Raw genomic sequence first — 20555 nt, 5'->3', positions numbered from 1 at the left:
AGGTGCTCAGCGCCTTTGAAAATCAAGCCCAATATATGACTCATCACCCCCCGAAGCAGGTTACTGAGCAATTAAGAGAGGCGATGTAGATAATGCATATGGATAGAAAGAAGGCAAAGAGGCATTTATGTTTAAAGTTTTATTTGTAAAACACCTTTGTTTGGTTTTCGTATCATGAAGTTATGGGTTTTACAGCAGCCACAGTATGTGGTCACCTACTTTTCAGAGCAGATTATTGTGAGCTTTCAATCACTTTCATATATCGGGTTGAAACCCATTGGAGCTCAGCGATTTGAGCGCACTCAGACACTTATTCTTGGCAGTGTGTTCTGAAAGTGGGTTATGCCACCAGCTAACCCTTTATCAGCTGGCTAATGTACCTTATCCTACACTTGGAAATGTCGTATCCTCCCGGGACACAGAGGGTGTGTAGGACCTGAACCTACAGGGGAAGGAGGGACGGTTGGATCAAGAACAGCCCCAACTGCTCTTTTGACCACAGGAATTGCTGGTTGTGGACTAACAGAAGCTTCTGCAGAGCTGGACTCTGATGTATCATCGACTGAGCCGTGGTAGAAATGCCTGAGGTCATGATGCTTGAAGCCTTGTACCAGGGTGGGAAGCTGTCCTCCCAAGTGATTGTGAATCAGCTGATGGTGGGTCACTCCAGGCTGGAAAAGAAACCCATCTGTCCTGTTTGTGTGCTCTGTGCCTTGGAGTTTATCATATATGGGTACTATGGTTTTGACTAGAGATGAACCCAGAAGCAAAGCCCCAGATCCAAAACATCCCTGAACTTTGGAAAAGGTTGACTCCAGATTCGAACGCAAAGATGGGACCTGGTATTGCACATTCTTTAATAATCAGTAGCTCTGTGGGGTCTACTTGCAGTTGCATCAGAATAAATCCTGAGCAATTCCTATGAAGTCAGTGAAATACTCAGATCCAGATGCTGCCCTAACCTGCACGTTACTTCCCCCCCTCTCCTCCCCTCCCCATAAAACATCTGCCATTGCTACCACTGGTACAGCTCTACTGCTGGTATCAATGATGGGGATACGAGGCCAGAGACCAGCATTTTGACTGCCATGTCATTTAACCCTGCTCAGAGCAACAATGTGGCTAAAACACAAGCAGACGCTTGAGCCCCAGTCTACATGGGCACTCTCGTTATTACTATCAGTGAAGGTGCACCTGTGGTAGCAGTGATGGTAAAATTTAAGAAAATATCTAATATAGATTTTATTCAACCAAATCTAGGGACTGTTAGCAAAAGTTCCAAGTAGAAGTGTCAATCTCATGGCCCTTTTAATGTCAAATATGGTTTACTGCTAGTCACGCCTCAACTCTTGTTGAACACAATTTGTCCACTGGTATGGACAAGACCAAAGAGTATTTAACAACTAATTCAGAGAGTGTGATAGACACCTGTTAGAATGAGGGACGGATCATGCTTTTTAACAATGGACCTTGAGCACAGGTTGGTCCAGTTTGCGCATAATTATAACCATATTCAATCACAGTGAAGGGGACCAAAGTGAAACTATGTTTGATGTCAGGTGACAAATGTGGCTCAATTTCCAGCACAGAACACCTTAAGGCAGCTGGGAAGGAACTCAGACTAAGCTTAATAGATTAAAGTTAACCCCTGGTGTTGCACCTAGAAACTAGTGCAATCAATGGAGGAAGAGCTCGCTCCTGGACAGGTGCTCCAAATAGTTTTAAGATTGTGGACATAGTCTGAAAATAAAGAATGTATTTAGAGTTGGTACCTGATGTTCATAAATTGCACAGGACACTGTGATGTTGTTTTTGGTTAAAACTGCTGCATTGCAGAAGCCAAATTGCTGTCAAAATTAGAAGACAATTAGTTAAAGAATCCATAGTTAGAAAGTGGAAGATAGTTGCATTACAATACCTAAGGGATAGTACAGTCTGCAAAAAACCCCTAACACCTAAACATTGTTTACATATTTAAGCTGTAAAATGCTTACTTTTGAGGCCGGTTCTGCTCCGATCGAAGTGAATGGCATAATTGTCTTTAAATGTACAATCAGGGCATGTCTACACTTACCTTCAGAGTGATCTATCCAGCGGTGGTCGATTTATCGCGTCAAATGAAGACGCGATAAATCGACCGCCGAGCGCTCTCCCGTCGACTCCAGTACTCCACCGGAGCGAGAAGCGTAGGTGGCGTCAACGGGGGAGCGTCAGCAGTCGACCTACCGCAGTGAAGACACAGCGGTGAGTAGCTCTAAGTACGTCGACTTCAGCTACGCTATTTTCGTAGCTGAAGTTGCATAACTTAGACCGACTTAGCTCGCCCCCTCCCACCCCTCCACCCCCCAGTGTAGACCAGGCCTCAGTGAGTATGTGTTAACACCCTGTTAGCACTCTTCCAGTGCGGTGCCCAACTGTCCGTGTGTGCATGCAAGGAAGGTTGCATGGACAGCCAGCTAAAAGATCCACACTGTAAAACTGCAGTTAATTGATACAGATGAGAAAGATGAAGAGCTGAGTACACACAGTAGTTGATCCTAAGGTGCTAGGGAGCTTAGGTATCAAAATAAAGTGCACTAACAACACTTAATCTGAAGCACTTCAGGGTAGGGACCACAGGTGCCGACTTTCTTCTTTCCGGGTGGGTGCTCCACCCCTGCCCTGCCCCGAGGCCCTGCCCCCACGCCGCCCCTTCCTGCAAGGCCCCTCCCTCGCTCCGCCTCTTCCCTCCCATGCTCCTCCCCCTCCCACGAGTGCGTCCTGCCCTTGCTGTGCCCCTTCCTTTCCCCCCCCCGACCTGCTCCCTCCTTCCCCTTTCAGTGTCTCCCAGCCACCGCCAAGCAGCTGATCGGCGGGTGGCTGCGGGGGCGGTGCTGAGCACCCACTGTTTTTTTCACATGGGTGCTCCAGCCCCGAAGCACCCTGGAGTCGGCACCTGTGGTAGGGACTGTTCTTTTGTTGTGTGTTTGTACAGGGCCTGAGCACAACAGGGCTGGGTCTCCAGGTGCTCGTGCAGTACAGCTAAGAAAGGATAACATGCACCATGTTCAATAAAATGTTCCGTGCGAATGATCCCCTGGCCTCACCCTTTGAAAATGTCTCCACTAGAGTACATCAACGTATAACTCCTGTACGATAAAGGGAGGTAAAGATTTGACGTGGTCTTGGAAATCATGTCACGGACAGGATATGCCCAGTGATGAGCTGCCAAAATCTTAACAACTGGTTCCCTCCTCACCCCACGAGGGGGTGGTTGCCCACTCCCGCCCCCCCAGGGACTCCTGCCCCATCCAACCCCCCCGCATTCCTTGACGCCCCTGCCCCCAGGATCCCTGCCCCATCCACCCCCTCCCCTGTCCCCTGACTGCCCCCAGAACTGGGCAGGACGGTCTTGTGGGCCACTGTAGTGGGTGCCCACCCCGCCCCTAAGAGCCAGAGGGACCTGCCGGGGGGCGAGGTGGGGAGACCTAGCAGTGCTTACCTGGGGCAGCTCCCAGGAAGCATCTGGCAGGTCCCTCTGGCTCGTAGGGGCGGGGGAGCGTAGCTGGGGGGGAGCAGGAGGAGCGGCCGCTCCCCCACTGATCACATCAAAAGTGGTGCCTTAGGCACCGACTCCCTGGGTGCTCCGGGGCTGGAGCACCCACGGGGAAAATTGGTGGGTGCAGAGCACCCACCGGCAGCTCCACACCCCGCGCCCGGCCCCAGCTCACCTCAGCTCCGCCTCCGCCCCTGAACGCGCCGCCCCGCTCTGGTTATCCGCGCCTCCTCGCCCCCTGCGAATCAGCTGTTTGGCGGGAAGCCTGGGAGGGCTGAGAAGCAGGCCGTGGCTTCATACTCAAGCTGAGGGTGGCGGAGGTGAGCTGGGGCGGGGAGCGGTTCCCCTGCACTCCCCGCCCCCCGGCCCTGGTTACCTGCTGCGGTGCAGGCGGCCCTCCTTGCACCCCCCGGCCCCAGCTCACGTCCGCCTCCCTGGGCCTGAGCGGGAAGCCGCGGCCTGCTTCTCAGCCTGCCCCAGCTTCCCGCGCGAACAGCTGATTCGCGGGAAGCCTGGGGGGGCAGAGAAGCAGAGCGGGGCGGCGCCTTCAGGGGAGGAGGCGGAGCGGAGGTGAGCTGGGGCCAGGGGCGGGATGGGGAGCTGCCGGTGGGTGCTCTGCACCCACCAAATTTTCACCTTGGGTGCTCCAGGGCTGGAGCACCCGTGGAGTCGGCGTCTAAGGTGCCGCTTTTGGCCGGTTAAATTTAGAAGCCCTTTTAGAACCAGTTCTCCCTCGCGGAACAACCGGTTCTAAAAGCGCTTCTAAATTTTACAACCGGTTCTAGCGAACCGGTGCGAACCGGCTCCAGTTTACCACTGGATACACCCTTTGCACCCTATCTCCATGTAGGGTCTAATCCTGTACAGAATCAGGTCCAATATAAGCTGGCTCATCTCAACCTCTGAGTTGGATTGATCAGGACTAAAGTCTCAGCATACTTACAGCTAGATCCGTAGGCAGCAGCTGACAGTCATCCACATGATCCTGGGCATCTTTTGCTGAGCAGTTTGTGACAACAACGGCAAACTCAACAGAGACAATGTCCGGGAAATGCTGATAAAACATTAATACTATTTAATTGTCTTTGTAGCATGAAACTACAGAACTGCCAAGGAAATATAAAGGGGTGAATTTTCTAAGAGGTCCATGTAGGTTTTAGCTCTGCGTCTCCCTCTGAAGTCTGTGGGAATCACATGGCTAGATGTCACAGAACTCTTGGGAAAATAACACCATGTTTAGCACAAGCCAAACTTGTTTGCAAACACAAGCAAATAAGTGTTGCATAATAACCCAGGAGGGATGTTCTGTTTTGTAATATAGCAAAGGATCAGAGTTTCAACAATTACCTGAATTTGAGCTCGTCCAATTTCAAGGAGTTTAACGTAGGCACCATCTGGTCTTCTGTTATACTCACTGAGTGCAAGGTCAACTGCATTTATCACCTGAGTGTCATTTAAAAGTGCTAATACTGGACAGTCGGGGCAGATTTGAGTAATATCTTCAACTGAATCTGTAGATGAAACAAGACAGGTTATATTTTGACAAGATTACAGGTTATACTTGAATGCGTTGTAGATCTGGTCTGTGGGTTACGGTATTATTTTTATACCCTGTTCCAAACTGCACAGCTGGTGTTGTTATGTTATGGGAAAGAATCACTGAATTCTGGCCCAGAGATGGCAACCTTTCACAGATGGGGGGATGTGCTTTTGCATGCCAGCTCCTTAAGTCTTTATTTAAAAAAATTCCTTCTGATCTTCAGTAGCTCTCCAGGTTCTTATTCATGTTTAATCCATCCTCACTCAGACAAACTACCGGTGACACCAGGGAGAGTTTGTCTAAGTGAAAATGAGTGGGCTTCAGCATTTAGCCCATTGTTACTGCTGAAAGAATGAGATTAATTAAATGAGATTCTAAATTACTGGAAATTGGGTGGGTGGGGGTGTTTCTCCCTGACTAAAATTAGTGCTTCTCTTATGAAATTTGCCAGGGTAGGAGAATGAGTGGATGGGGAAAAAGGTACTAGATACTGTCCATAACTACAGCTGTCCAATTCCATTGACTTCACTGGGCTTGCACAAGTCTACATGAGGACAGAATTTGGCCAAGAATGTCCTATGAAAGTGCTGTTCAGCTGGTGGGTTGCAACCCAGGAATGGGTCACTATGGGGCAGCAGGAGATGGTTCACCTCTGGCTGAGAAAGCAACAAAATCTCTAGGTAACTAGAACCACCACAGGGAGCCCAGGCAGTGGGATCAAGGAGCAACTTGCTTTCCCACTCTATTCCCTTTCCTGCTGCTGCTGTTCTGGTTGCTGCTTCTGACCCTGCTCTGTTCCTTCTGGCTCAACACCCATAGAGCATCAGTTCAAGCTATCCTAGCAGTGCCCATCTCCTGAGGTAAGGAACCATTATCAGCCCCATTGTACAGTTGTGGAACTGAGATGCAGAGAGGGTTAGTGACTTGCCCGAGGTCACACAGGAAGATCACAGGAGAACAAGGACTTGAATGTGGGTCTTTCACAGCCTAAGGCAGTGCCCCAACCACTGGGCCATCCTTCCTTGCTAGTGGACTTACATCAGGGAAAAAAAGGACTTCTAAGATAGCCAGTCTTGGGAAGCCCATTAATTGGCATGTTCTTCAATCTCAGAATGCTTATACACCTCACTTTGCAACACTTTAGAAGCAGAAGGACTAGAGAACCATAAATACCCCCAGAGTTTATGATGATAATATTCCTGTTTCCTCATCACCAACCCCAACCCTGACAAAGAACAAAGACTTTACCTGGAGTTGAGTGACATTTGATAGATAATACAGAAAAGCTTCCCTCCAACTTGAGCAATTTAACCTCACAATCGCCTTCAACAACCTGGAGGTACAAAAGCAAAGGGTTACATCATTTACATAAGTTAACAACTTCTCAGAAAGGAAGCAGGATTAGAAGGGGACAGATATTTTATTAGTGAGTGCAGGGGAATGAGGCTTGGCATAGCGTTTTCCTGGCAAACCCAGTCTGATTGCTTGAGTGCCTGCTAAACCATTCCCAGGGTGTGTGGTTTATAAAAGGCAGAGGTAGACCCTGAGCTGCAAAATTGGGTCCAAATCCAGATGTCAAAATTCTTGGTAGTTAAGAGGTCTCCAGGACCAGGAATTTAGTTCAAGTCTTTCTCGAATAAAAATGGTCCAAGAAAGCAAACAATTTCAACACAGGTTTCAGAGTAGCAGCCATGTTAGTCTGTATTCGCAAAAAGAAAAGGAGGACTAGTGGCACCTTAGAGACTAACCAATTTATTTGAGCAGAAGCTTTCGTGAGCTACAGCTCACTTCATCGGATGCATTTTTTCCACTGGATGCATTTGATGAAGTTAGCTGTAGCTCACGAAAGCTAATGCTCAGATAAATTGGTTAGTCTCTAAGGTGCCACTAGTCCTCCTTTTCTAATTTCAACACACTTATTTGTAAACAAAGGCTTCCTGCAGAGCCACCACTAATGGTCGCATAACCCTCTTCTGGTCAATGGCATGGTGGCAACGGAATGTGCTGACTGTGGATTCAGACCCAGCCCTGAACTGTATTGCTTGGGCCCATCACTAGAAACAGCAAGCGAAATTCTGGCTCTGTTTTCCACTCAACCCTCGCTCAGGCAGAACTCCCATTGACTTGTATGAGTGTTTTGGCTCAGAAAGGTTTTTAATTTGGGCCCAATGGTCATAAGAGGTGAAATTCACCCCTATGCAGAGGGTCACTTAAGATTCAATTGAGCCTTACTTAAGGACTTTAACCTTGTCTGTACTTGGGATTTACTCTGATTCCACCGTGGGTGGCCAGCCACAGGTGCACCTGCACCAGTACAAGGCCCAGGTGCAGCCAAGGAAAGTTGTGGTTTGCACTGGTGAAGCTTACCTTAGTATCACGTGAAGATGAGCTCAACTGGTGCAAATCACAGTTTCCCTTGTCTACAACTAGGGTTTTACTGATGGCTGAATCCTGAGCGCATGCAAGCCTTAGAATGTGCACAGGCCATATGTGGAAAGTTTCACCCAGGTTGGATCGGTATTTTATCAAAATTACTCTAGTGCCTTCCCTCCTGTTGAAAGGTGGCATAACAAGACCAGACGGAAATCCAGGAGATAATCAGGGGCAAGGGGGGGAACTATAAGGGGGTGAGGGAGGGTGAGAAGGTAGCCTCAGCATGAAGGGGTTGATTGCTCATATTTGAATGACTGGGAGAAAGAAAGGGCACCATGCTTTTAAGTGATGTTTGCATTGCAGTCCTTCATGGTTCCCCACCAGTGTTGCAACAGGCTGTGGTTGAAACCATTCCAGAAGCAACAGCAGCACCAACTCCCTGACCTGTGCAAACAGAGATCCTTTCCAGAGAACTATGTTATAGTTTAGCCATCTATTCTCCACTTCCTTCCACACCCCTTGACACTTCCGCAGTTATAACATGGAGGGGGGTGTGGAGGGGGGAGCCCTTCAGGGGAAGGGCGCTAGAAACATTTTGGTTGAGTTCACAGGTTTAACCATAGGTGGATAGGGCCACTGTGTGTTTTCTTAGGGTATCTCTATACTGTAGCTGGGAGCAAGCCTCCCAGCCTGGCTAGACAGACTCATGCTAGCAGGGCTTAAGCTGGTGCACTAAAAATAGCAGTGTGGATGTTCCGGCTCAGGCTGCAGCTTGGGCCATGAAGCGTAGGGGGTCGGGTGGACTTGAAAACCTGAGCCAGAACATCCACGTTGCTACTTTAAGTGAGGAACTTAACAAAAGGTACACAGAATGGGCTCCCTGGACGGTTACAGTGCGCTACAAGGACATCAACTGCTTTTGCTGCTGACTTTGGGAAGTAAACTAGAGGTCTGCCCATTCATGCAGTAAGAAAGCTAGCTTTCCCTCACTCTGTCATGGTGTCATGGTGTGGATATATGTAAATGTCTTTCTTAGGGCTCTAATTTTGCACTAGCTCACTTAGGGCACTGTCCTGCTGTCGGATATGCATGGTAATGGTCAAATTTGTGAATCAGCTGTGTTTTTTTCTCTGATGTGTGTGGATTTGCCATTGATTTTTCCCTTTGTTTGGAGGAAGGAGGGCAGCTCTGTAGGCAGAAGAACTGACTTCTATTCCTGGCTCTGCCACTGAGTTATTGTGGGTTGTTCAGCAAGTCACTTTAATCTCTTTGTGCCTCAGTTTCCCCTACCTGTAAAATGAGGATAATATTAATCTGTTTCACAAAGGTATTGGAAGGTTTAACTAATTAGTATTTGAGAAGTGCATCCATCTTCTTGAATGGAAGCCATTAGAGAAAAGTAAAATGCCAAATATTATTATTATCTATGCATGTAAGGAGAGCAGAATATCAGCTTTGAACTTTACAATATGAGCTTTACAAAGGTGATCTCAGAGGATACTTTTGCCCTGTAAAAAGAGAAATCCCCAGTCAAAGCTTGTCTTGCCCTGCTATAATCAACACATACAATTCACATTTATCCACAGAGCTAATGATAATTTCAGACACTTACATGATCTGTCCGTGGCCTTACGGTACAATTTTCAGCGGGCAGGGGGTTCACGATGTGGCATACAGTCTCTAATAAGTCAAGTTCAAGCTCAAATATCTCTCCAGAAGGCCTCTGGAAGGAAAAGAAATTATTTTCACTAATTACTTCCATAAACATCACCAGATTTCTCCCATTGAGCTAAATTCTAGTCCCTGTTGCTGATTTCAGTTGAATAACTCTAGGTTTTCACTAGGGTAGCTGAGATCAGGTACTGCCCCATAGTGTTGAACTCTATAAGAAAGATGGGCCAGACCTTTAGCTGGTGTAAATCAACATAGGTTCATAGACATCAGTGGAGCCATACTGATTTGCACCAGCTCAGAAATTGGCCCCACGTATCTAAAGTGACCAATCTGAATATAGTGGGTTGTAAGGAGAAGAAACCAGAAATCAAACCCAGTTCTCCTGAGTCATTTAGTTTCCTACTGTCCGACAGTCCTTTAAAAGTGACATGCAGCTTTGCTGGCACAAAAACTACAGCTGAGTAATTCCATAGTGTTAGGCAAGGTACCAGACAAACTGCATGCCAGGACAGGCTCAATCCTGCTGGCTTCACTCAGGCAAAAGAACATGTCATCAGCCGGTGAATATTGAGCCAGTTCCTTTAACTTCAATGGAGAGATGCTGAATTGCAGCTGCTGAGCATTGGCTCAGATACCCCCATTGCCTTAGGACTGCAGGATCTGTTTCAGCTACACTTATACCTTTTCAGCTACAGCATTAGTCACCTGAGCACAAAACTAGGCCTCAGATATTCCTGAGTTCTAAGCTTGGCTCTGCCAACTGACTCCATCTGTGGCACTGGGGGTCATACCTGGGGCCTGATTCTTTTCTCACTTATTCAAGTGTAAACCAAGAGTAATTCCCCTACAGCCAATGGGGTTATACTGGTGTAAAACGAGAATGAGTGAGAGGAGAATTAGACCCTGCTGGCCCAGTGAATTATTGTGTGTATAAAGCCAGGGTGTGAAGATACAGAGCACCAGCTTGCTGCACAGTAACGTCCTGGGTGGACACTGCTACAGTGATGTAAAAGGCCCGTCACATAAATGAAAATTCAGGCCACAACTGCTTATTCTCAGTTTCCCCGTCTGCACAGGGAGGATACTGGGCCAAATTCAGACCTGGTGTAACACCATTAATGTCAGTGGAGCTACACTAGGAATAAATTTAACCAAACATTTACATACCTCACAAGGTTAATCCTCACAATGTGGGGGCCCAGATTTACTGGTAGGCAGATAAATGAGGATTTTATGTGTCTAAAGGCCAATCTGCCCTAACAAGGAGATCACATTTGTAAATTGGGCCCCTCATATTACTATATTAATATCGCTCAACACCTGTCTCTCTTTTTAAAAAGACACATTTCATCCGAAAGATAATGGGCCTGATTCTCATCTGGTGTAAATCAGTGTAGCTCCATTGCTATCAATGAGGCCAGGCCGATTTACGCCAGCTGAGGACCTCACCTATATTTATCTCATCAACCATTTCTAAGCCTTTTGTGTCTGAAGCATTCAACTTCCCAGACAACCTTTTTTCCTTTTTTTAGTGTAGCACTTACCCTGGGCAACACTTTGATCTTCTCAATGATGTTCAGTGCGTACTTGTATCCATGAGGATGATGGGCATTGATGTAGTTCAGAGCTATGGCAGCTGCTTCTTCAGACTCTGGGTCATCACAGTCAATGACCCGTGGGTCCAGGGGATGAAAGGGAGCCAGGGGTACAGCTCTGCAGCTTAGGAGCGGAACAAGCAACAGTAAAGCTGCTACCACCTTCATGGCACAATGAGCAAAGCTGCTCCCTTTCAGTATAACAGAGCTAGGAACAATGTTCTAATGGCAAGATAGAAGAAGCTAGAGGAGAGTCTCGTTTATATAATATACCACAACAAAAATTTGCATAAGCACAGGATTAATATTTGTCCCAGTTCCAAGAAGCTACTGCAAACAATGAAAAAAGAAAAGTAAATATGTTAGAACATGAAACTTGCTGATTAATATTAGCCAAAGTACATTTTATCAGGCAGGACATTGCAAAATCTGTTAAAAAGAAGACAGCATCAGCAAAATGTAAGACAGTTTTAGGAACTCTGTTTACCGTGAAGTGCAGTGCATGAGAGAAACAAGTCCTACTGCTGAGTTATATTGCAGAATTCAGATGTATTGTATATGGGCCCAATCCACTGAAATCCTGAGGTGTGAGGCTCATATCACCCTGGTGTAAATCAGGAGTAAGTCCAACAAGATCAGTGGAGTTAGCGTGGCATAAATGAAATCAAAGTCAGTTCCATGGGGTCAAAATCAGTGATGAACTAAATTATTATGTATGTTTTGCCACTGACTTCAATGGCAGTAGCAATCGGTACATAGGTTCCTAACTCTATCGATTACAATAAATTCAGATTTCAGTTATCCTGTGGTAAACCTGGAATAATGCCAATGACTTCAGTACAGTTACTCTAAATTTACTCTGATGTAAATGAAAGCAGAATATGATCCCGAGTCAGTGCCTTCAGTGGAAATTTTATTGGAATAAGGAATACAGACTTGAGGATTTGGCCCATGGAGTAAGACGTGTTCCCCTTTCCTCTATGGTAACAAGCCAAGGGCAAAATCTTGGAATCATTACTCACATCTATAGTCACATTTAAATTAGTGGGACTAAACATATAAGGATGGCAGGATCAAGTCCCAAGATATACAAGCCAAACAAAAACACGACACTATCAACAGTGTAGGAAGAGGCCCAGATTATACAGTAATAGGTGCAGAATAATAAACTAGACAAATAGCTTTAGATGTAAAATGGGGTGTGGAGTTATCTGTGGTGAGGTGAACCAGGTATTCTTTGAAGAAATTGGTTAGCATTGTCCAGAGTGTTATATGCTAGCAGCAAAGGGCTCGTAATTCTAGCAAACAAAAACCATAAACGGTGGTTAGGTGTGGACATACTAGGCCTCTTAAAATATTAGCAGGTAAAGGTACAAGATCCAATGACTGAAAGGTGAAGCTAGACAAATTCAAACTGGAAATAAGGAAGACATTTTTAACGGTGAGTGTAATAAAACTTGTAAACAATTCACCAAAGGTTGTAGTGGATCCTCTGTGATTTGAACTCCTTAAATCAAGGCTGGACATCTTTCTCAAAGATGCGCTCCAGCTCAACCAAAGTTATAGGCTTGAGGTAGGAATAACTGGATGCATTTTCATGCCCTGTGTTATGCAGGAGGTCAGACTAGATGATCATAATGGTCTCTTGTGGCTTTAAAATGTAATAATCTATATGTCCATTAAACCCTTTTAAGGAGTTAGCTAATTAGCTTTAGAATCAAAACACATGAGGAGTGGATTTCAAAAGGTTCAAAAATTTCATTCTGTTCTCTTCAGATAAATCTCTCTGAGTGCTTAGCTGAATCTGCTAGGTCTGTAAAACTGGGCTGGAGATCATGTAAGAATAGGCTCCATCACTGGCAAATTTTAAATCAAGACTGGACTTTTTTTTTAAAAAAAAAAGCATGTGCTTTAGTTCAAATGGAATTATTCTGAGGCAGTTCAATGGCCTGTTTTATGAGGTCAGACTAGGCTACCACAGGGGTCCCTTCTTGCCTTGGAATCTATGAATCTTGTGAATTAACCTTGCCATATCTGTTAATCTGTCATAGTCTGTGGTGCCCAACAGGAGGAATTTAAACAACTCCCTCCTTAGCATACAGAATGCAGCTGTTTCGCGTGGCAAGCCTGGGAGGGAGGGAGGAGAAGCCAAGTGGCGGTGCGCTCAGGGGAGGTGGCAGTGGTGAAGCGGAGGTGAGCTGAGGCGGGGAGCGGTTCCTCTACCCCCTCTGTTACTTCCTGTGCTCCCCCCCACCCTTGCTCACCTCCGCTTCGCCTGCTCCCCTGAATGCGCTGCCTCTCCCTCGCCTGAGAGGGAGGGGGGAGAAACAGAGCAGCGGCGTGTTCAGGGGAGCAGGCGGAGCGGAGGTGAGCTAGGGCGGGGGGTTGCAGGGGGGGAGCCGCAGGAAGCAATGGGGGGGGGAAAAATGCGGCACACCCAGGCGAGGAGGCGGGGCCGGGCATTTGGGGAAGGGGTTGGGACGGGGCGGAGTTGGGGTGGAGCCGGGGGCGGGGGGGGCGGCACGAAAAAAAAAGCAGGGGCGGCCAAAAATTTTTTTTGCTTGGGGCAGCAAAAATCCTGGAGCCGGCCCCGAATGTACCCAGCTTAGTAAAACAAACTTTGAGACAGAGTGCAAACATATTCACATCACAACTAATATGCAGTCAAATGGGAAAATATTTGAGTCCAGGAGGATCACAGTGTGTGGGTGGCACTGCACAGAGCATTGGTCCCAGCCAGTCTCTTGACGGTCACCTTTAAGCAAGGTATTGGTTTTGACCTATACACCCTTTAATGGCTTGATAGCTATCTGCATGACACACCTCTCTTTCTACCATTTGATTCTGCCACAGTGGAGATCGGTGGAGGTGCTTGAGTGACGAGGCCCCTTCTTCATGGCCCCTTCCCATCTCCACGAGGGTCCTTTAGACTTTGAATTTCAGGCCTCACCTTGGTCTGAATGGCTTGAATCTGCTGACCTTTCCCGCATGTTGTAAAGCCTATATATTTGGGCAGGCATTTGGGGGAGGCCTGAGGTTTGTGGGGGCTGGATAGGGATGGGGAATTTTTATGGGGAGACCAGCATTTGTAGAAACTGAGGGGGGAAACGTTTGGGGGCAGCTTGTTTTTATGCAAAGAAAGGCCCCAACAGTAGCTACTGCTGTTTTTGTCCTGGTTTGATTGTATTTTAGCTATTCTGTTGGGCACCAAGAACCTGGGACAGACCTTCCTTTTGATGTTCACAGATAGAAACTGAAATGGATACATAAAACAAATAGTTCACACAGCAAAATAAAGATTATTCTAAACCCCCTTTGAAACAGCTATTGTGTCTGAAGTACTAGATAGTCTTGTGGTTGAGGCCGTGCACCGGGGCTCAGTAGATCTGACTTCAGTTCAAGCTTTTGCTTCAGACCTCCTGTTTGAGCTTGGCTAAGTCATTTAGGGGCAGATTTGTAAAGGTATTGAAATAGGTGGGAATTAGGCACTTGGTCTCTGTGTGTCAGTTCCTCTCTCAGGGGTGTTGCAAGGATAAAATCAATAACAGTTGTGAAATTGTCAGATATTATGCTGCCCATAGAAGTAAAATATTATCTCAGATATTATGGGCCCATATAAGTAAAATGATAAAGCCCCTACCACTCATATGGTGGTTTACATCTTCAATGCACTGTCCATTTATTTTATTTTTCAAACTTCTAAAATGTCAATATAGGTGCCTGTCACAGGGTGGCTAGTTCTTTAACGGGAGATGGGCCTCAGTCCCACCAATGACAACCAGCTCTCCTCTCCAAGGGGGGAAAATGAAGAAGGTCACATGGCTCTAGTTGGTCATATGACCTAGTAGAGTTCTAGGGTAGATAAGGGAGCGGCCCAGGGGAAGACTTTGTGTGAAGCAGAGGGCAGGGCAGGGAGGCTTGAGACACCAGGCTTGAATCATTGGGTGATGCTTCCTACCTCAAGTATGGTAACTTTTTATAAACCAGGCATACACAATATGAGGTGTACAGTAGAAAGAAGTTTAACAACAGCGCATTAAGTGGTTAATCAACTACTTGGACCATCTCCTGCTCTATAGAACACTTCCAATCCCTGCATTAGAGACTGCTTTTTCTTTACCAGATTCTGTTGGCCCTTTGTATCCGGCCTAGTGCAGTTTTGGTTTAAACTCTGTGTGTGGGGACGTGTGGGGAGGTCACCTTCCCACTTTTAGATCCGAGGGACTTGGGAGCTTTAAAAATAATACATAAAATAATTGTAGAATTTCATACATGTCCTTATGATTAGGAGTCACTCTGTGGGAGGAGTGGTTTTTGTCTGGTTACATTAGGAAAGTATGCAGAGCAATTCAATTCCTGCACTTATCCCTCCCTCATCAGAATTATCCGAGTACCTTCCAGAAAGGCATTGAGCAACATGATTGGCACTTGTCCTGGGTGATTCTCTTTTTTTTCCCAGTGAGAAAATCATATGAGGTTGTCTGGTTTGGGTTTTTGATTTTGACTTTTTTCTTCCCATTTCCTCATTTTCTCTGGCATGTGTTGATTCTGCAGCCAGTAGCAATAACATATTTTCTTTTGGGGGTTTCCAACTCCTCACTGAGTCTTGCCACATGTTCTGTCCTGATATGTAGGTCCTGTCCTTCTGGTTTCCTTACTATAAATGCAACCTTTTCAACCTTGTCATCGAGGCATTCATTGCCATGCAACTTATGCCACGTTGTAGGGCAACCATCACCATGGCTATTGCATCAGCCCTGCAGGTATTTCAAGGTGCTATTAAGTCTTGCTTGTCCAACTTGAAGGACAGAGGGCAAGTTCCATCCATAATAGGATGAGTGGCAATTATGGCAGCAGACACACGCGTCTGCCTATTGAGGCTGAAGTCAGCCTTTAGGCTGACCATCAACAGTCCTTATTCTACAGTTCGGGTTTCCAGCCTTCATGGTTGCCAATATTGACAGTTGCCTACCATCCCAGTGTCTAGTACAGTAACATGCAACATAACTTTAAAAGGGATTGCAGAGCAGAGGGGGCATTGAAACAAATCCAGCAAATCTTCAGATTACATAAAGGAGCCCTCCAAACTAAACATGCCTACCAGCTAAGCAAACAAAAACCCATGGATGAAACTGCACTCCTCCCCTCCCACTGAACAACATAGCAGCCCAAGAAAATGCAAGAGAACCTACAAATGTGGAAAATCACACAACTTGTGAACAAAACTGGCTGTAGTGATGTCCCAAGAGACTTGCAGCTCCTTAAATTGAAACACCCTGTTTCAAAATATGGAAGGTTTCCAAAGTTCCACTCATCATAAGGCCTATTGATCATACTGTCACTCCATGACTATCCACAGATCACTGACTCATCTCCCCATTTGAAAGAGGAAGATTAGTGTTCAGTGTTAGAGGGCTTATTCCTTCACCCACTTACTTCCCTGGTCCTTCTTGCATGAACAGAGAGCAACAATACCCGAAGTCCAAAGGTGCAAACAATTCGATGTTTATTGGGGTGAACTTCCAGCAAGCATGATTCCAGTTTCCTTCCTTAGTATCCTCCTTCCCAGCTCTGACACCACAGAGCCTTACACCTGTGTTCCTGTTCCCATTCCTACCCTTAGCCAAACATGATTCCAACTTCCTTACTCCCATTCCCTGTTCCCATTTCCCCCTTTTGCAAAACATGATTCCAATTTTCTTACTCCCATTCCCTGCTCCCATTTCCCACACCCACATGCCCATGCCCACCCCCACCCACACCCAGTCACTTCCTCATTGACTACAGATTATATAGTAAAACTTGAGTTCTGCTTAGCTATACCTTAACCAATCATTTTCCTGAAATTTAACTAACCAATCCTAACATATTGTAACATGATTATGTAACCAATTATATCCCACCACCTTAATTAGTTTACACCCAGCAAAATTAATTATACAGCAGACAGGAACAATCACAAAACCAGACAGAGATTATACAGACAAACAACAGCAAAGTGGGAACTATAATGACAAGACAATACAGAAGTGAGGATTTCACATCCCAGCTATTGATAAGTGAGTTCTTGCCAGACAGGATGCTATCAAACTAAGTTTCCTTTTACATTTTCTAGGCACTTCCCTTTCTCTGGAGGTGATAGGAACTATCAGGACAGGATTGTATTCCTAACAGCCGAATAGCACCTTATTTCAGTGTGACTAGTTTGGAATGTGAGGATGTGACTGTTTGCTTCCCAGCTTATGGCTGCCTCTGCTGCTTAGCCAAAGGCCTTAGCCTAAGAACAGGGCCTCAGACTGTCACAGTAAGAGAAGGCCCTTACACCAGCAGACAGTGATTTTGATTCTTTCTTTTATACCTCTATCACTAGCCAAGTGATAAGAATACACCTAAATTCTTAGAGTATAGGCCTTTACAGACAGGCCTGAATATCTATATCCTAACATTCAGGACACTTGAAAATACAATGTTAGATTCTTCTACTTAAAGCAGTTTCAGGAGACTTAAATGTGCAATTTACATGGATGCCGTCATGTCTTATGATGCAGTCAGTCTCTGATGGTGAATTCTACATGATAATCTTGGCCTTAGTGAGCCAAAGCCTGAATTTACTAACTGTGTTAGGGAAACCTAGTGCACTGTATTGAACCACACATTGTCAGCTAAGACCAGAAAACAAGTTCAACCCTGGTTTGAGCAGGTGTCATTCCCACTGAGGTCAATGGGAGGAGCAATGCACTTTTATTGCTGGGCTGGATTTGACCCTTAGTTTATTAAGTGAAATAAACTACTCATAAGAATACGTTGTTGCTGCTTAGATACAATGGGCCCCTTTTGTAAACTTCTCAATTTGCACATGCAGAGCTGCACATACAAATGATAGGAGGTCCCATCCTGTTAAAGTCTGCGGTGACAGGATAGACAGCAATGCTGGTGGATGGCCACAGGAAGGATGGTAAAGCTGGATTTTTTCTTTCCTGATTCCCACCCTAAAAAAGGCAACACCTTAGTCTGGGGAACCATATGCAGGACATGATAAACCCAAATGAAAACCCCTGTACAAGACTTACACAGTTCTCACAAATTGGATTTTGGTTTAAAAATACTACAGGCAGAGTTAGTTTTGTAGGGGGAGGGGAAAGTGTGCAGAGTGGGTCCCACTCCTCCATCACACACGTGCTCTTTTGGTTGCCCTTCAGCCATTTGGCTGGAAAAAACTAAGAATAAAAAAGAAAAAGAATAAAAGTTATAGGAACATTTTAGTTTCCTTGGGCGGGGATTGTTTAGTTGTCTAAAAAAATATTTAGGGTCCATTGGAGGTTAGGGAAAGTGAGTCTTTTCTGCTTAGTATAGCTTTTAATTTCCATATTGACTTTTTTGTTTAATGAATTCCCTAAGAAAATTCACATGCCAGATTTAAAGCTCTGACTCATGTTGCAGCAAAGTCATTGGACGTGTTGCTTTCCATGTTGAATTTATGAAGAGTCCGAATAACAGCAGACATGAACTCCAGGCTGTCTAGAGCAATAAACGTGAGGCACTCTGAGCGGACACTGGTGACCTCCTCCTTAGTACCTACAGAAAAAGGAGACACAGGTGTTAGTACCGTTGGCTGATTTGAAGCACCATGTACTGTTGCATTTGTACAAAGAGAGGGGCATCACCTGCTTTTCGTTGTACAGAATTGGTAATTTGTTAAATCTTGTAACATCTGGTAAATGAGATCTGCACTGTTCAGCCAGAAATGCAGAAACTGAGAGTGGTTAGGTTCTACCAACTGTAATGACAGAGAGCGTATGTGTAAATGAACATAACTGGCAATAGTAGGCCACTGCTTTTATGCTCACTGGCTTCTGAATAAGATGAGAGAAAATACATCACCAGAGCCACATCTGTGAGGCTCAAGGGCTTGGCAATAGACATCTTAGCCTATCCCTTCGAGCTCTCCTTTTGGATATCTGGCTGTCATCTTAAACTGTACGTGCCCTAAAAGAGTTCCTTACCTTCCTACCCCCCATTATGTCACTGCTGATGGTGCCATCCTCCTCTCTGCTCACCAGGCCTGTGACCGTGGGGGGCCATCTTTGATTCCTCTTTCACCTTGTCTCACCCACCCCAAATCATTTCCAAATCCTGTTCCTCTTCTTCCAAAACATCTCTAAACCCCATATCTTCTCACTCTGTAACTAAAGCTATAACTCTTTTGTCCAGACCTCTGATTGCCTCTCGTTTTGATTACTGCAACTTCCTCTTCTGGCCCGCCTGACACCCGGGTTGACCTTCTCAAGTCCCTACCAACCACAGACACCTAATCTCCTCTCCCTAGCCTGTCACTGTTACCATATCCTGTCTCTCTCTGAATGATTCCCCTTTCCTCAAAATCACTGAATTCAAGCTTCTGTCCTTACCTTCAAAGCCACAAGTGACTCCACACATCTGCACTCATCTGTTTTGTCTGTCCACATTGCCCACCCTCCCCCACACACCTCCTCCTCTCTGTCACTGATGCCTTGTCAGACCATTTGTTCTCTGATAAACATCCCTGTGCCTTTTACACACAACACACATGAGCATGTCACTAAGGCCATTACCCTGTCTGTATTCAGATGCCTCCTGAAGACCCACCTCTAATCATGTTGCCTCTGAGTATCTATAATGGCATGGTTGTAGACTTGTGTAACTTGGAATTGTCTGCTTCTTGATTTATGAGACATTTGCCTAGGCTGTGCCCTTAAGGGCATCTGTGTTTGTGCGACCAGGTTTTTCATGAGCACTTGTGTATGAATATTGGAGTGCAAAGCAGAGATGGACAGTCTTATTCCAAATGAACTTTGAGTGTGACACCAAGGACAAGCAGAAACCTTGTGCATCATTTTAACTTGCTTTGTAAAATAATGGAATATAAGCAATGTATGTAGCACTTACAGCATGCTTGACACTGTACAAAATACAGAGGAATGCCTGGTTCCTGCCTGGAGCAGCAGACTTCTGTACCATGGGTGGCGGGTGTCAAAGGCCAGGGCAGGCTAAGCCTCCCATGACCCAGGCTGTGGCCTCGCCCATGTTCCTCCCCAAGGCCCCGCCTTCCCTTCCCCTCTATCCTGAAGCCACAGCAGTGAGCAAACTATGGCCCATGGGCCACATCCAGCCGATTTAATCTGGCCCTCAAGCTCCTGCTGGGGAGCGGAGTCTGGGGCTTGCCCAGCTCCCAAGCTCCAGCTGGGAAGCGGGAGCAGGGGCCGCTCCGTGTGCACGGGCCGTGGCTCTATGAGGCTCCCAGAAGCAGTGGCATGTCCCCCATCTGGCTCTTATGCATAGGGGCAGCCAGGCGGCTCTACATGCTGTCCCCGCCCCAAGCGCTGCTCCCGCAGCTCCCATTGGCTGGAAACTGTGGCCAACGGGAGCTGTAGGGGCAGCGCCTGCAGACAGGGCAGCATGCAGAGTCACCTGGCCACGGCTCCGCGTAGGAGCCAGATGGGAGACATGCTGCTGCTTCTGGGAGCTGCTTGAGGTAAGTGCCACCTGGAGCCTGCACCCCTGAGCCCCTTCTGTGCTCCAACCCCCTACCCCAGCCCTGATCCTGCTCCTGCCCTCTGAACCTTTTGTTCCCAGCATGGAGCACCCTCTACACCCCAGAACCTGCACCCCCAGCTGGACCCCTCACCCACCCTGTGGCCCAATCCCCTGCCCCAGCCCGGAGCCCCCTCCCACACTCCAAACCCCTTGGTCCCAGCCTGGAAGACTCTCCTAAACCCCAAACCCCTCAGCCCCACCCCAGAGCCCACACCCCCAGCCAGAGCCCTAACCCCCGCCCCAGCCTGGAGCCCACTCCTGCACC

At 46.6% G+C, this 20555-nt stretch overlaps 1 protein-coding gene across 1 annotated transcript; it reads right to left on the bottom strand.

The window, feature by feature from the left end:
* Positions 1-386: 386 nt before the first annotated feature.
* Positions 387-10885, bottom strand: AHSG (alpha 2-HS glycoprotein). Its single transcript, XM_077826765.1, has 7 exons — positions 10667-10885; positions 9061-9171; positions 6324-6408; positions 4883-5046; positions 4479-4589; positions 1773-1847; positions 387-671 (listed from the first exon to the last, which is right to left on the bottom strand). The coding sequence occupies exons 1-7, from the start codon at positions 10883-10885 to the stop codon at positions 387-389; spliced, it is 1050 nt and encodes a 349-aa protein (XP_077682891.1).
* Between the last annotated feature and the right edge of the window lie 9670 nt (positions 10886-20555).

This window comes from Eretmochelys imbricata, chromosome 9 (genome assembly GCF_965152235.1).
Source record: "Eretmochelys imbricata isolate rEreImb1 chromosome 9, rEreImb1.hap1, whole genome shotgun sequence".
Taxonomy (NCBI): domain Eukaryota; kingdom Metazoa; phylum Chordata; order Testudines; family Cheloniidae; genus Eretmochelys; species Eretmochelys imbricata.
This window is presented reverse-complemented; position numbering and strand designations above follow the sequence as displayed.

Excerpts from the sequence above, each read along its gene's own strand:
- AHSG (XM_077826765.1), bottom strand. The coding sequence starts at position 10,885 with ATGAAGGTGGTAGCAGCTTTACTGTTGCTTGTTCCGCTCCTAAGCTGC. Across the intron at positions 9,172-10,666 it reads AGATCAAAGTGTTGCCCAGG|AGGCCTTCTGGAGAGATATT; the intron begins GTAAGTGCTACA and ends TTTTCCTTCCAG. Across the intron at positions 1,848-4,478 it reads TGCTGCCTACGGATCTAGCT|CAATTTGGCTTCTGCAATGC; the intron begins GTAAGTATGCTG and ends TAATTTTGACAG.